At 53.1% G+C, this 15147-nt stretch overlaps 1 protein-coding gene across 1 annotated transcript in view; it reads right to left on the bottom strand.

Annotated features, from left to right (window-relative positions):
* Positions 1–5536, bottom strand: part of LOC149280461 (semaphorin-4A-like) — a 34683-nt gene extending 29147 nt beyond the window's left edge. The window contains exons 1-2 of the mRNA XM_089500465.1: positions 5426–5536; positions 4395–4536 (exon numbers count right to left, since the gene is read on the bottom strand). Of these exons, the coding sequence (XP_089356591.1) occupies positions 4395–4536; positions 5426–5536 (253 nt within the window). The remainder of the gene's footprint in view (positions 1–4394; positions 4537–5425) is intronic.
* Positions 5537–15147: the final 9611 nt, after the last annotated feature.

A 15147-nucleotide genomic window follows, 5' to 3' on the forward strand; every position in this document is an offset into this window, starting at 1 on the left:
AGGTGAGGCTGTGGATGTGTACATAAGCGTCCGATGTTAGAGTGCCACAGAGCCACTTTAACACCATCCACTGGCACACACAAGCAGAGCCACACTGCGCACTTACGTGTCGAAGTCATCATGAGGATTCGAACCAGCGATCCATTGTATGTCAGGCAGGCAACTATACCTTCACGCCACCGAGCAGCCGATCACGCTTTCTCGCCGTGGATACATGACCCTGCTTTCTCCCGACTCACATATACTTATATATACGCCCCTACTCTAAAACAATATATACATCAGGATTCGAACCAGCGATCCTTGGCACGGTAGGCAGGTTACTTTACCTTTACACCACCAAGCAGTTGGCTTTGCTTTAGCGCTGTGGATATATGACCCTGCTTTCTCCCGACTCACATATACTTATATATACGCCCCTACTCTAAAACAATATATACATCAGGATTCGAACCAGCGATCCTTGGTATGGTATCCAGGTTACTTTACCTTCACACCACCAGGCAGTTGGTTTGGTATATATACAAACACAGAAACATACTTAAAACAATATTTACACTCTATATGCATTAAAAACATAGAGGAAATGATGGGATTTGAACCAGCGATCCTTGGTACAGCAGGTTGGTCAACTTACCTTTACACCACCAGGCAGCCAGCTGGACACTTTGTCATGGGAATATGATGCCTGTTTTTTCTCTACGCACTCTAAAACGTTACATACAGCCACTCTAACACTAAAGAGATATATACAAACACAGAACAACTATAACAGTATATACTTACCCTTTAACACCATAAAAGAGCTGGTTGGAGTTGAACCAGCCATTCTTCGGAGCATAGTAGGAGTACTTTACCCTTACGCCGCCAGGCAACTGCTGCTGTCTCCTTGCCATGGAAATATGATGCCTGCTTTCTCCCTACCTACGCTAAAGCTATATATAGCCGTTCTGACACCAAAGACATATACACATAGAAACACTATAACTACATATACTTACAATTTAACACCATAATGTACCCAGCGGGAGTTGAACCAACCATCCTTTAAACACCAGGCAGGTTTCCTTACCGCCATGCCAGCAGGGAACAGGGCGTGGCTTCTGACGTGGATATAAGACCCTGCTTCCTCCTGACTCACAAATACTTATACATACCTACTCTAAAACATACATACAGCCATGCTAACACCATAGATGTATACACACAGTAACTATGACACTATGCACTCACACTTACATACATCCACTCCAACGGAAAGCAAAGTTTTTTTAAACAAAGAAATAGCTTTCACAGCGTATCACGTTACTTATTTCATGTGGAAAATAGTTACTTTCATACTTAAAATGCTTTTCCACGTTATGTAAAGTAAACCTCTCTCAGCTGCTCCTAATCCACTACATGATGTCATGGCCTACAATATTATGAACCATGTATTTTCATATTTATTTCATTTATAACGGATATGTTTTTTAAATACAGAAATGATCGTGGCCAGAACCCGCCGTGTGCAGTGTGGCCAAAATGGCACCAGGAAAAAAGGGGGCCGCTATTCCGTTACTTCCAGGACTTCATTCCCAGTTGGGCTCTGGGAGGGGTCACTTTGGGGTCCTTTGCAAGGAAAGTTAAAGGTAGATTTTGAGGCTGAGGCTGCGGGTTGTTAGGGGATAATCCCGGGACGCCGACCTCCTCACCACCCGCGCTATTTGCACGGCTCGTATTTGATTAGTAAATCTCAACGTCGTGTTGTGTATTCAGAAGGGAGTCAGCGGAATCGATTTCATTACACCTAAATGGGGGGGAGCTGATTAACCCCTTGAGTACCGGCATTTAAAGGATTAAATTCCCTATCAGCCATTTGATTTTACGACTACTAGGACAGTCCTCTTTAAAGCAAAAGACTGTGTCCTCACGTGATACATACATGCAGAGCTGTAACGTGTCATTTCCATCAGGGAGAGGCAGCACTGAAGGTTGTAATTTGCCCCTAAATGTTCACGTTTACAGGCTGACACGTATCGCCGGGTTCTGAGACACTCATATTGCGCTCTGATCCACAACTCTTCCTACCCCTCACTGTTCATATATACAAGGTGAGTGGAAGCGAAACCAGCACGCAATGTATTCTTGTTGTAAGACTGCATTTTCATACTAAAGCAGAGAAAAGGTGAAAATCACGGATCTGCGTGCGTTATGTTAAAATCAGTAGTGTGGGTTTGTAACTAAATGATGTAGTAGAAACATCACTCGCATCCCGGCTGAAAGCACAAACCCTTCCCAGAAATATTTTTATAAATCACGTAAAACACTTGTCATGTGACACAAAAGCTGCCACTGATCTTACAGATCTTCTCAGTTTATTGTCTTGTCTAAGTGGAACAGAACCTTTAAGATGAAGGGGTAGTCTCTTGTGGCTCTGAACATTGTCAGTTACAGTCTGAGGCTGGGGTGTGAAAGAGAGGAAGTGTGCCTTCCTGCTGCCAACTTCCTCTATCGTGCTCAGGCAATATGCGGCTAATCTGTGTCTGCCTAGCATGGGGGTACGGTGCTATATCACCCCTCTTAGGTAAAGTCCAAACGATGCCAATAACACAAGAGCCGATGGAAAATATGTTTGCCTCCTCATTGATACCAAGAACTGCTTTCCTACTGCAGACTGGCATTGGGCTGCAGCGCTGAATCTCTCGGGAATCCACGTTTTGTTATTAGTCTAACCTCACTCCTTTGCCACTAAAGACACAGTAAGGGCAGCCTCAGTGCTGAGTGTAAGTGGCAAATAGGTCTTATTTTAAGGTGTGTGGTTAGCTGGAGGAATTGAGAGCGGATTTGTGACTCAGCTTGGGGGTCCTGTTTGCAGCCCCCGCCAGCCGCAGCAAAGGTTTGTGTGATGTTAAGTACAGTACTTTTGGTGGTTGTTGCTACCACCTCCCCAGACAGGCAGGTCCTTGCCTACACTGAAGGACACTGTAATAACTCTGACTCGCTGTCTGATCGCCTGCGCAGCTCACATTTCAAAACATCCTGCCGTGTAATCTGCGGCCCTCCTCCCATGCTGTGTGTGGATATCCGCGAGGAGCCCCGCGCGGGCAGGAAATCTATTTATTATTTTCCTTCGAGGACACAGAGCGATAAGAAAGTGCAGCGTTAGCGGCATTTAGTGAACCCGTGCCCTGGAGTCTGCACACGGCGCCTCCGTAGATTCCCAACGCGTCTGGGTGTTGCCGGCATGCAGGATAATGGGCACTGTGCCGCGACTTGCACTCACGTAGCAGGGGCAGTAATCCCAGCCTCGGTAAAAGCAGCAGGAAGGGGCATTGGGGGAAATACAGCATTGAGTGGGTGCCTATACGTGAGTCAGGAGAAGGCAGGCATCATATATCCATGGGCAGACACCGGGTGCATCTCCCTGGTGGTGTAAAGTTAAGACGTCCTACCTGTGTGCTGTAAGCGGGGCTGGTTCACATGTCGGTGAGGGCTGTATAATGTTCAAGAGTAAGTATATTTTGTTGTAGTTTGCTGTATATATGTTTATAATGTTTTAGAGCGCGTGTGTATATGTGAGGAGGAGGCAGGCACGCATCATATATTTGTGGCAAGTAACAGAGCCTACCTCTCTTGTGGTGTAAAGGTTAGCTGTCCTACCTGTATATCGTATGGGTTGTGTTGGTTCAAATCCTGCTAGATCCTGTAGGGTGTTGAAATGAAAGTAAATATTTTTATAGTTGGTGTATATATATGTGTATATATATCTATGGTGTCACAGTGGTTGTAGCTAATGTTTTAGAGTGGATGCATATATGTATATGTGAGTCGGGAGAAAGCAGGGACATATATCCACGGCTCGAGAGCTCAACCGGCTGCTCAGTGGCGTAAAGGTAAAGTAACCTGCCTGATGTACTAATAGATTGCTGGCTCGATTCCCAAAGTCTCCACTGTGGAGTTAAACCGTATAAAGTGTATATATTGTTTTAGAGTAGGGGCGTATATATAAGTACATGTGAGTCAGGGCAAAGCAGGGACATATATCCACGCCGAGAGCACAACCCCAACTGCCTGGTGGTGTAAAGGTAAAGTAACCTGCCTACCGTGCCAAGGATCGCTGGTTCGAATCCTGATGTATATATTGTTTTAGAGTAGGGGCGTATATATAAGTATATGTGAGTCAGGAGAAAACAGGGTCATATATCCACGGCGAGAAAGCACGATCGGCTGCTCGGTGGCGTGAAGGTATAGTTGCCTGCCTGACATACAATGGATCGCTGGTTCGAATCCTCATGATGACTTCGACACGTAAGTGCGCAGTGTGGCTCTGCTTGTGTGTGCCGGTGGATGGTGTTAAAGTGGCTCTGTAGCACTCTAACATCAGACGCTTACGTACACATCTACAGCCTCACCTGCATACACATAGCCGGTTGCGGACAAGGTTGCTGATAACACCTGAAGGTTGCGGTAAGCCGTGTGTCCTCGCACGCAGTGACCGAAAACACTGGTTGCGGAAAAGGTTTCGGAATGTGTGCGCGTCCGCTTGACCCGTTCCTGTGCGTGCACAGTAGCCCACACAGCGACTTACATGGAGAATCATCATGGCGGATACGATACCGGAGATCCGGAGTATGATGGGGCATCACTGAGCAGCCACCCCTTTCCTTCTCTCTGCTTCCTTCGGTACAGAAACAAACGCAATATACTCTTTGTATATTGGGAGACAAAGACCCCCTGAGGGGGTTTTACTCCACCATCCATAAAGTATAACATGAATGGAGTATAAAGAAAAACACTTAATTAACTAATTAAAACACTGTTAGTTTAATTAAGTGTTTTAATTAGTTAAGTGTTTTAATTAGTTAATTAAGTGTTTTTCTTTATACTCTATTCATGTTACTTTAGGGGTGGCTGCTCAGTGATGCCCAATCATACTCCGGATCTCCGGTTTTGTATCCGCCATGATGACTCTCCATGTAAGTCGCTGTGTGGGCTACTGTGCACGCACAGGAACGGGTCAAGCGGATGTGCACACATTCCGAAACCAGTGTTTTCGGTCACTGTGTGCGAGGACACACGACTTACCGCAACCTTCAGGTGTTATCGGCAACCTTGTCCGCAACCGGCTATGTGTATGCAGGTGAGGCTGTGGATGTGTACGTAAGCGTCCGATGTTAGAGTGCCACAGAGCCACTTTAACACCATCCACCGGCACACACAAGCAGAGCCACACTGCGCACTTACGTGTCGAAGTCACCATGAGGATTCGAACCAGCGATCCATTGTATGTCAGGCAGGCAACTATACCTTCACGCCACCGAGCAGCCGATCGTGCTTTCTCGCCGTGGATATATGACCCTGCTTTCTCCTGACTCACATATACTTATATATACGCCCCTACTCTAAAACAATATATACATCAAAACACATACATATCACATACCTGTGCCAAGTCACCAGGAGGCGGCGGAGCGGGTGAATGCACAGTGCCCGGTGCAGCCCCGGTGCATGTATAAACACATGGAAATACGGAGGAGAAGTGCCTCTTAGCCATAGTGATTGTGTTTGCCCCCGGGGTAGGCAGGTTTCTTCAGGTCCCGGGTGTATATATGTATAGATACGTGTTTGTGTGTTGTGACCCTGTACTAATAAACTCCAGGCTGCTGAGTTACCTTTACAATGTATGCATTCGGACTGAATAATAACAGTGAATATAGTAATGCTCCTCCTCACTACAACTCCCATCAGTGTGAGCCACGGCAGGAGTCTTCCAGTGCTCAGCAGATGAGTGTTCTCTCGGTGTTAATGTGAGCCTGACGCTGGGTCCCAAGCAGTCACCACAAGACACAGAGTAGTACCGAGTATCTCAGCTCTCACATGCTCAGACTGGAACCATCAGATGGCAGATGTGATAAAGACGGACACTTACCCCTTCCACGGGCAGCACAACCACGGCGTATGCGCTTTACTCTCCTATACACCCCGACTCCTGGGCACAGAGGGCTGCCAAAGTCTGGGTGCTTATGGGTTTAAAAACAAACTCCTGGGCACAGCAAGATGACTGTCCTGAAGTTTAAGGGTTAAACTCCTGGGTCCACAGAGCTGGCGCGGTCCGGGTGCTGTAGGGTATTCTCCTGGGTACTGGCGCGGTCCGGGTGCTGTAGGGTATTCTCCTGGGTACTGGCGCGGTCCGGGTGCTGTAGGGTATTCTCCTGGGTACTGGCGCAGTCCGGGTGCTGTAGGGTATTCTCCTGGGTACTGGCGCAGTCCGGGTGCTGTAGGGTATTCTCCTGGGTACTGGCGCGGTCCGGGTGCTGTAGGGTATTCTCCTGGGTACTGGCGCGGTCCGGGTGCTGTAGGGTATTCTCCTGGGTACTGGCGCAGTCCGGGTGTTGAAGGGTTAATTCCCTGGCTACTCTCAGGATAGCCACATTCGTGGAACTGCAGGGCTCTAGGGTGGGTTCGTGGAATGAGGAAGCCACAGAAGGCTGGCACTCAATCATCCTTCAGCGAGTTTTAACAAGCCCAGCCTCTCGGCGATAATACAGAGGAGGAACACCATTAAAGAGACAGCGCCCGGACGTCCGGACTCGCATTCCACTGTACTGAGGGAGGTGTGTGCAAGGCTAGTGCTCCAGGCAGTGGTGGTAGGTGTTTGGAGATGCAGGCTCCTGACCGGACTGGCAGAGCAGATAACTCCCATCACACCCAACAGCAGAGAAAGCCGACAGCAGCATTCTCACGCGCTGCCCGGTGATGAACGAGACTGTTCTGCGTGACCCGCTGCCCGGGGAGGAATGAGACTGCTCTGCGTGACTCACTTCCCCCGCATGCACAGGATACCTGTCCGAGCGACTAACCTGCTGCTCACACATTCCTCTGACGCTGGTTGGCGGATCTGACCTCTACCTGTGACGGGAGTGAAACCACTTAAAGGAACGCTGTAATTAGTAGTAACGAGTACAGTGAAAAGCACGACAGGAATGTAACGGGGGGGGGGGGTGACTATAACCAGGGGGTGAGAAACTCAGCCCACCCCACCCCACCCCGGGGGTATCCAAAGCATTCCAAACACCAGAAGCACCCAGAGAGAATCCCTTGACTGGGACCACTACCTGCCTCCAGAGACCCCACGCTTACACCCGTCCCTAAAATAACTCCCAATCTGTCACCTGGGCTGGCGGCCTAGGAGTGATGGGAATGAACTCCACATGGCCTCTGTGTATTGTGACCTGTGAGTTACTGCCAGTGCAGGAGGCTGGGGCCATTGGCACAGTCACAGGCCGCTGGGGCTACTTTGTGTCAGAAGCCTGCCCTATAGTTACCCAGCACGGGGTAAATATGGGAAGCAGAGTCAGTGTGCTCCCTTACCTGAAGTGTAGTGGATCCATGGGATAACCTCCCACCAGAAGAGTTAAGGTTTGCTAGCACATATGGACACAACAGACATTAACACGTGTTACTCCCCGGGTGAGTGTGACTCAGGAGGTCACTAGTCACTGAACCGGTCCCAGGGAGGGCACTCGGTCACGCATGACAATAATTTATATGGCAAGCCATTCCTCCGAGCTCAGAGAATTAACCTGTTCACTACCTGCAGGATGGCAGACCGACACCTGGGATGTGATCTGCGATTCTTCTACCTCCTCTGCTGGGAGGCCATTCCGTAACTTCAGACTGATTCAGTGAGCGCAGTGAAAGCGCGTTTGTGTGAGACCGTCAGACTAGCTGATGGCCGGCATCTTGCATGAGAAGCGCCGCGCTTGGAGGATTACAGACCAGTATTGTTCTGCTCTGGGACCGAGCCACGGACCAAAGAAAGGGAGCTTGTATTATCTCGAGAACGTCCACGGCACAGAATGTTCTCCCACCGACAAAACCAGCCCATTAATCACAAAGCATCACAACCCCAAGAGCTGACATTCCATAAAGAGTATGGATTATCAGCCATCAGCCCAGATAAGTGGAGACCACGCGGGGCAGTCCGTGACCTCAGGGTGACGGATAAAAGGTCTGCGACAGGAAGTGGAGGAACTTAATGTAATTTACCATCCTGCTACTGCGTGAGAAGAAACCCCGGCAGCCGGCCCTCTGCGCAGGCACACAACCACTTGTGATAAAGGGCCACGTGCGCACAGTGACTTGTGATAAAGTGCCACGTGCGCACAGTGACTTGTGATAAAGTGCCACGTGCGCACAGTGACTTGTGATAAAGGGCCACGTGCGCACAACTTCTGTAAGCAGAGAGGAAACAACTCCATAGATTTGCCAGAAATCTGCTCTTCACGCCGGGAATGCTGTCTTCTATCACACTGACACGGCCCGTCCACGGCGTGTGACGAGAGGCAGATCCCGCCCGGTCCACGGCGTGTGACGAGAGGCAGATCCCGCCCGGTCCACGGCGTGTGACGAGAGGCAGATCCCGCCCGGTCCACGGCGTGTGACGAGAGGCAGATCCCGCCCGGTCCACGGCGTGTGACGAGAGGCAGATCCCGCCCGGTCCACGGCGTGTGACGAGAGGCAGATCCCGCCCGGTCCACGGCGTGTGACGAGAGGCAGATACCGCCCGGTCCACGGCGTGTGATGAGAGGCAGATCCCGCCCGGTCCACGGCGTGTGACGAGAGGCAGATCCCGCCCGGTCCACGGCGTGTGACGAGAGGCAGATCCCGCCCGGTCCACGGCGTGTGACGAGAGGCAGATCCCGCCCGGTCCACGGCGTGTGACGAGAGGCAGATCACGCCCGGTCTACGGCGTGTGACGAGAGGCAGATCCCGCCCGGTCCACGGCGTGTGACGAGAGGCAGATCCCGCCCGGTCCACGGCGTGTGACGAGAGGCAGATCCCGCCCGGTCCACGGCGTGTGACGAGAGGCAGATCCCGCCCGGTCCACGGCGTGTGACGAGAGGCAGATCCCGCCCGGTCCACGGCGTGTGACGAGAGGCAGATCCCGCCCGGTCCACGGCGTGTGACGAGAGGCAGATCCCGCCCGGTCCACGGCGTGTGACGAGAGGCAGATCCCGCCCGGTCCACGGCGTGTGACGAGAGGCAGATACCGCCCGGTCCACGGCGTGTGATGAGAGGCAGATCCCGCCCGGTCCACGGCGTGTGACGAGAGGCAGATCCCGCCCGGTCCACGGCGTGTGACGAGAGGCAGATCCCGCCCGGTCCACGGCGTGTGACGAGAGGCAGATCCCGCCCGGTCCACGGCGTGTGACGAGAGGCAGATCACGCCCGGTCTACGGCGTGTGACGAGAGGCAGATCCCGCCCGGTCCACGGCGTGTGACGAGAGGCAGATCCCGCCCGGTCCACGGCGTGTGACGAGAGGCAGATCCCGCCCGGTCCACGGCGTGTGACGAGAGGCAGATCCCGCCCGGTCCACGGCGTGTGACGAGAGGCAGATACCGCCCGGTCCACGGCGTGTGACGAGAGGCAGATCCCGCCCGGTCCACGGCGTGTGACGAGAGGCAGATCCCGCCCGGTCCACGGCGTGTGACGAGAGGCAGATCCCGCCCGGTCCACGGCGTGTGACGAGAGGCAGATCCCGCCCGGTCCACGGCGTGTGACGAGAGGCAGATCCCGCCCGGTCCACGGCGTGTGACGAGAGGCAGATCCCGCCCGGTCCACGGCGTGTGACGAGAGGCAGATCCCGCCCGGTCCACGGCGTGTGACGAGAGGCAGATCCCGCCCGGTCCACGGCGTGTGACGAGAGGCAGATCCCGCCCGGTCCACGGCGTGTGATGAGAGGCAGATCCCGCCCGGTCCACGGCGTGTGATGAGAGGCAGATCCCGCCCGGTCCACGGCGTGTGACGAGAGGCAGATCCCGCCCGGTCCACGGCGTGTGACGAGAGGCAGATCCCGCCCGGTCCACGGCGTGTGACGAGAGGCAGATCCCGCCCGGTCCACGGCGTGTGACGAGAGGCAGATCCCGCCCGGTCCACGGCGTGTGACGAGAGGCAGATCCCGCCCGGTCCACGGCGTGTGACGAGAGGCAGATCCCGCCCGGTCCACGGCGTGTGATGAGAGGCAGATCCTGCCCGGTCCACGGCGTGTGATGAGAGGCAGATCCCGCCCGGTCCACGGCGTGTGATGAGAGGCAGATCCCGCCCGGTCCACGGCGTGTGACGAGAAGCAGATCCCGCCCGGTCCACGGCGTGTGAAGAGAGGCAGATCCTGCCCGGTCCACGCCGTGTGATGAGAGGCAGATCCCGCCCGGTCAACGGCGTGTGATGAGAGGCAGATCCCGCCCGGTCCACGGCGTGTGATGAGAGGCAGATCCCACCCGGTCCACGGCGTGTGATGAGAGGCAGATCCCGCCCGGTCCACGGCGTGTGATGAGAGGCAGATCCCGCCCGGTCCATGGCGTGTGACGAGAGGCAGATCCCGCCCGGTCCACGGCGTGTGATGAGAGGCAGATCCCCCCCCCCCATACCGCTGAGCAGAATCTGGACTCATGAAAAGCCTTAAAAAGCAGATTTCACTGATCCCCCGCATACCAGGCCAGCGACTGCGAGGGGAGTAAAGCCTTCACCCCTCCCCCGTGACCTCGGTGACTGGCAGCTGCCACCGGCGGTGTAAATGCTATGACGTGGAACAAACACAGCTGCGTCACACTGATCAAAGTTGTAGCCCACTAACGGCCAGTGGTTGCCCCAGCCTGGCTGTCACTCTGGATGGGTTTGCCCACCAAAGCCTTTTCAGACCCCCAGGTAACGTTACTTGCCCTGTGGCAGCCACATGCAAAGCTGCCCTGATACCCCCCTCCTTGGGCAGGGTTAATACCCCGGGGTCTGGGGGTGGAGGGGATTAAGCCGTTTAAACCCCTGAACATCTGCTTTATAGAGCCCCAGTCTCTGCCCGTGGAATTAACCCATTAAACCCAGTAATAGAGTCAGTAATGAAACACGGCTTCAGACGGGGCGCTCCAGGAAGCCACACATCCTGGCCACAAGCGTGTGCTAGGAAACTGCCCCATTTTGGCGCAGGCAAAACAATCTGTGATACATATCTCCCATAACGTGGTGGGTAGTGGATTCCTGGCTCAAACACCCAGCAGCTGTGGTACACAATTCCTTATATGACATGATGTTTCCTTTTCCTGCACATCCCCCGGGGGATTCTGCGTTAATGGCCATCCTGTCAGCGCGGTTTTCCTCTGCGTGGCTCAGACAGGGATGTTGGTACTGGGCAGTGCCATACGATGCTTTCAGCGCGCGGTGTTAGTGGCCCTGGGCAGTGCTCAGCGCAAGGTGGTTAATGTGAAGTGAGTGGCGTCCGAGGCCGGAAGATGCCCCCTCCCGGCAATCCCATTCATCCAAACAGCAGCCGAGGTCAATCATCTCACCACAGAAAGCTTTCAACAACCCAGCTCTTTCGTGAGACCCCAACTAATGCACTGCCGGTATATGGCTCCAATGGTTTCCATGGCGATTGCTCCAATATCTGTGCTTTGCTCCAGATTTTACCCTAATACTCAAGAGTACTTCACTCGGTACCGGACCACCCGTCTTACTAAACCTGCAGGTATTTGACATCATCGCGCGGTTACTCTATGACCAGCAGACGAGGGGTTAAAGAGATGATGTCATTATAAAGGATCCACATAAAACACACCTAACGCTCTCAGTTTGCGCTGCGCATGCATTAAACCGTCGTGTGCCGCCAGTTAAACCAACACAATCGATTTCATGCAAAAATGTACACTTCATCCAAATCCCCCGATAAAATATGTGAAAACAGCCAATGTTAACGCACTCACATTGTAAAGGAGTAGTGGAGCTGGAATCCGTCTCCTCCTAGCCGTGGACGGACAGACTGGGATTGGGTGTGACCCTCAGACCCTTTCACCCAGAGGATACCCCATCACTAACCTCACGGGGGGCAGAAGACTCTCACCTGGCTGACGGGTCTCTCCCCGCAGACTCCGGGAGCCTCCCTTGGCCGTCAGCGAGGTGGGTGGGGGTGCTCCTACCCTGCTATTGTCAGCCGGTGGACTCCACATTAACGGAGGCTGCTACATCCAGGGGTTGCCATGGCTACCTCGCACCATTTAATCCCTGCTGTGGGGGGGCGGGGGGAGACGCCAGATGTTTCGATAAAAGGCTTTCCCAGACTTAGGCGGAGAGGAGGAGGACGAGACTCATCCAGCTATTGTGTGTGAAGATCATGTGGAAAACACAGCGATGACATCTGTCACAGCCCCTTCCTCCAGGATACACACATGCGCTGCGCCTCTCAGCTCTTACTAACATGCAGCCTGTGCAGCGTGCGCAGGGACTCCCTGCAGAGATCGCGCTAGCTCGCGCAGGGGCTCCTGTTAACACACACGCCACACTAGCTCGCGCAGGGGCTCCTGTTAACACACACGCCACACTAGCTCGCGCAGGGGCTCCTGTTAACACACACGCCACACTAGCTCACTCCTGTTAACACGCAGGCAGCGCTAGCTGACGCAGGGACTCCTGTTAACACGCACGCCTACTGCTGTAGCTCACACAGGGACTCCCGTTAACACGCATGCCGGGGTGGCTCACGCAGGGAGGCCTGTTAACACGCAGGTCGCGCTATCTGACGCGGGGTCTCCTGTTAACACGCAGACTGCGCTAGCTCACGCAGGGACTCCTGTTAACACGCAGGCAGCGCTAGCTGAAGCAGAGACTCCTGTTAACACGCAGGCCTACTGCTCTAGCTCACGCAGGGACTTCTGTTAACACACAGGTCTACTGCTGTAACGTTCCACCCTTTGCTGTCTGGAATTGTTTGCTGCTCATTTTCATTATCAACCACTAGTGGCCGCCCTTGCCACTCAAGCACTCAGACCTGATTGACATGTCCAGCTGCACCTTATTTCCTGGATTGCCAGCCTTTATAAACCTGCCCAGCCATTCATTCTGGTCTTTGACATTAACGTTATAGGACTGCCAGTTTTGGTTCCCGATCTGTTCTTGTTCCTGTTTTGGTTCCTGATCTGTTCCTGAGTTGTGGCTAGCACCCCACGAGTGGACTCCAAAGCTGAGTGCCCAGTAAGTGGACTCCAAAGCTGAGTGCCCTGCAAGTGGGCTTACCTGTCGTGTGCGCCCCATCCAGAGGGCTACCTGTCGTGTGCGCCCCATCCAGAGGGCTACTATCTGTGCGCCCCGCCAGCGGGCTTCCAGCCAAGAGACTTTCCATATATATATATATAATGTGTTTTACCATTGTCTGCAATACAGATATTAACTGCATATTCTGTCTGTGGTTTATTTCCTGCGCCTGTCTGGAACAACCCCAAGCCATCATGCATCGTGGGGTACAGACGGAGCCCCTTGTATCCCCTGCACCTGGGCTCCTATCAGCCCTGTCCACCCGGCTTGCAAAAACTGCTGTAGCACACACAGGCCCCGCTTGCTCACGCAGGGACTCCTGTTAACGTGCAGGCCTATTGCTATAGCTTACACAGGGACTCCTGTTAACACGGAGGACGTACTAGCTCACGCAGGGACTCCTGTTAACATGCAGGCCTATTGCTATAGCTTACACAGGGTCTCGTGTTAACACTGAAGCCGTGCTAGCTCAAGCAGGGACGCCTGTTAATACGCAGGCATGCAGGACCCTGCGCAACGGAGGAAAAGCTGGTTGAGACGCCAGCTCTAGGCTTGGGCAGATTGTCTGCCTGCTACCCCTTCCTCTCAGATCCAAACTCCTCAATTCACACAGGAGACTACAAACCAATAGTCTTTAGATTTGAGCTTCCGTAGTCCCAACATCCTCACTAATTTCATCTCCTTCCTGATCCTCGGCTCTCGAGGACTCCTTCCTTTAGGACTGGGCCCGCCGTGAACCTGACTTTACGAAGCCTGGTAATATTACCCCAGTGAATGAGTAGTGGATCACTTGTGCTATCTCCCAGCAGTCGTAAAGTGGAGGCAGTATGGAGTATCCTGAACGCGGTGTAAATCTACATTTACAGTGATACTCGGCATTCGGCAGCCACTTGCACGCATGTACAGTTTGTGGCACTAAAGCTCCGTGAGAAAAAAAGCTTCCTGAGTCTATTAGGAAATCCTTTAAACTTTCATTCCCCGCATTCCTCCCGGATACTTAACAGGCCAAGGAGGACAATGTCCATTTCTGCCACACTTAACCCCCTCCCTGCCAGGCAGCTCCTGCCATGATAAACCCCCTCCCTCCCACTCTTAATACCATCCCGGCCCAGCCTCCGCTGCTTTACCAACTCCTCCCGTGCCCAGCAGCCCCTGCTATGCTTAACCCTCTGCCTCCTAGACTGCTCCAGTCCCACTAAACTCCCTATTTTGTTGGGTTGCTCCAACTAGGGGGGCACGGTCCCTCCAGAACAGTAAGCGTTTAATGATCTGTGTTCCCCACTGCTGCTTAAACGCATTGGAACGCTATGGAGCACACAAACGAAAGTGGACAGGACACCTCTGGGGCTTCGGGAGTTCTGTACGCACAACTAAGAGACCTGTTACATTTGGGGAGCTCTATACGCATGAATTAGAAACCTTTGAGGTTTAAGGAGCTCTAAACACACAAAGAAGAGACCTGTGAGGTTTAGGGAGCTCTATACGCATGAAGAAGAAGAAACCTTTGAGGTTTAGGGAGCTCTGTACATACAACGATGGGACTTGTGAGGTTTGGGGAGCTCTATACGCATGAATTAGAAACCTTTGAGGTTTAAGGAGCTCTAAACACACAAAGAAGCCGAATACAAAGTAAAGACCCATAGAGATGGCATCACTTACGCAGCCGAGGGCCGCCCCAGCTGGCATCTGTGTGTCTGCGGTCAGCTGCTGCGCTCTGACGGTGCCAGGGTCACACTGAGCTCCAGGAAAGCAGATCACAGGAGATTTAAGGGATCCGTCACTCTCCCACCCTCTCCCATAACCCCATTCGTGACGCTCCAAAGCCTGCCGGGATCTGCCCAGCCTGAGAAACTTCATTGTCCCCCCCAGCATCCACCCTCTCTGCTTTACCGTGTTAATGAAGTTTTTATTTGCCCCATCAAAGCCCCCGTGAACACCTCCCTGTTATAACTCCTTCCAATGTTAACGCTTTCTGTCTATTTTCTTTACATTAACGCATGCAGCTGAGCACATCTCTAAAGCATGGTACGCCACAATAACAGTACAGCGTATTTTGTGTGTTGAGCCAGACCACAAGATCCATT

Source organism: Sceloporus occidentalis, unplaced genomic scaffold (assembly GCF_023333645.1).
Source record: "Sceloporus occidentalis isolate IW3139 unplaced genomic scaffold, rSceOcc1.0.p SCAF_155, whole genome shotgun sequence".
In the NCBI taxonomy this organism is placed as follows: Eukaryota; Metazoa; Chordata; class Lepidosauria; order Squamata; family Phrynosomatidae; genus Sceloporus; species Sceloporus occidentalis.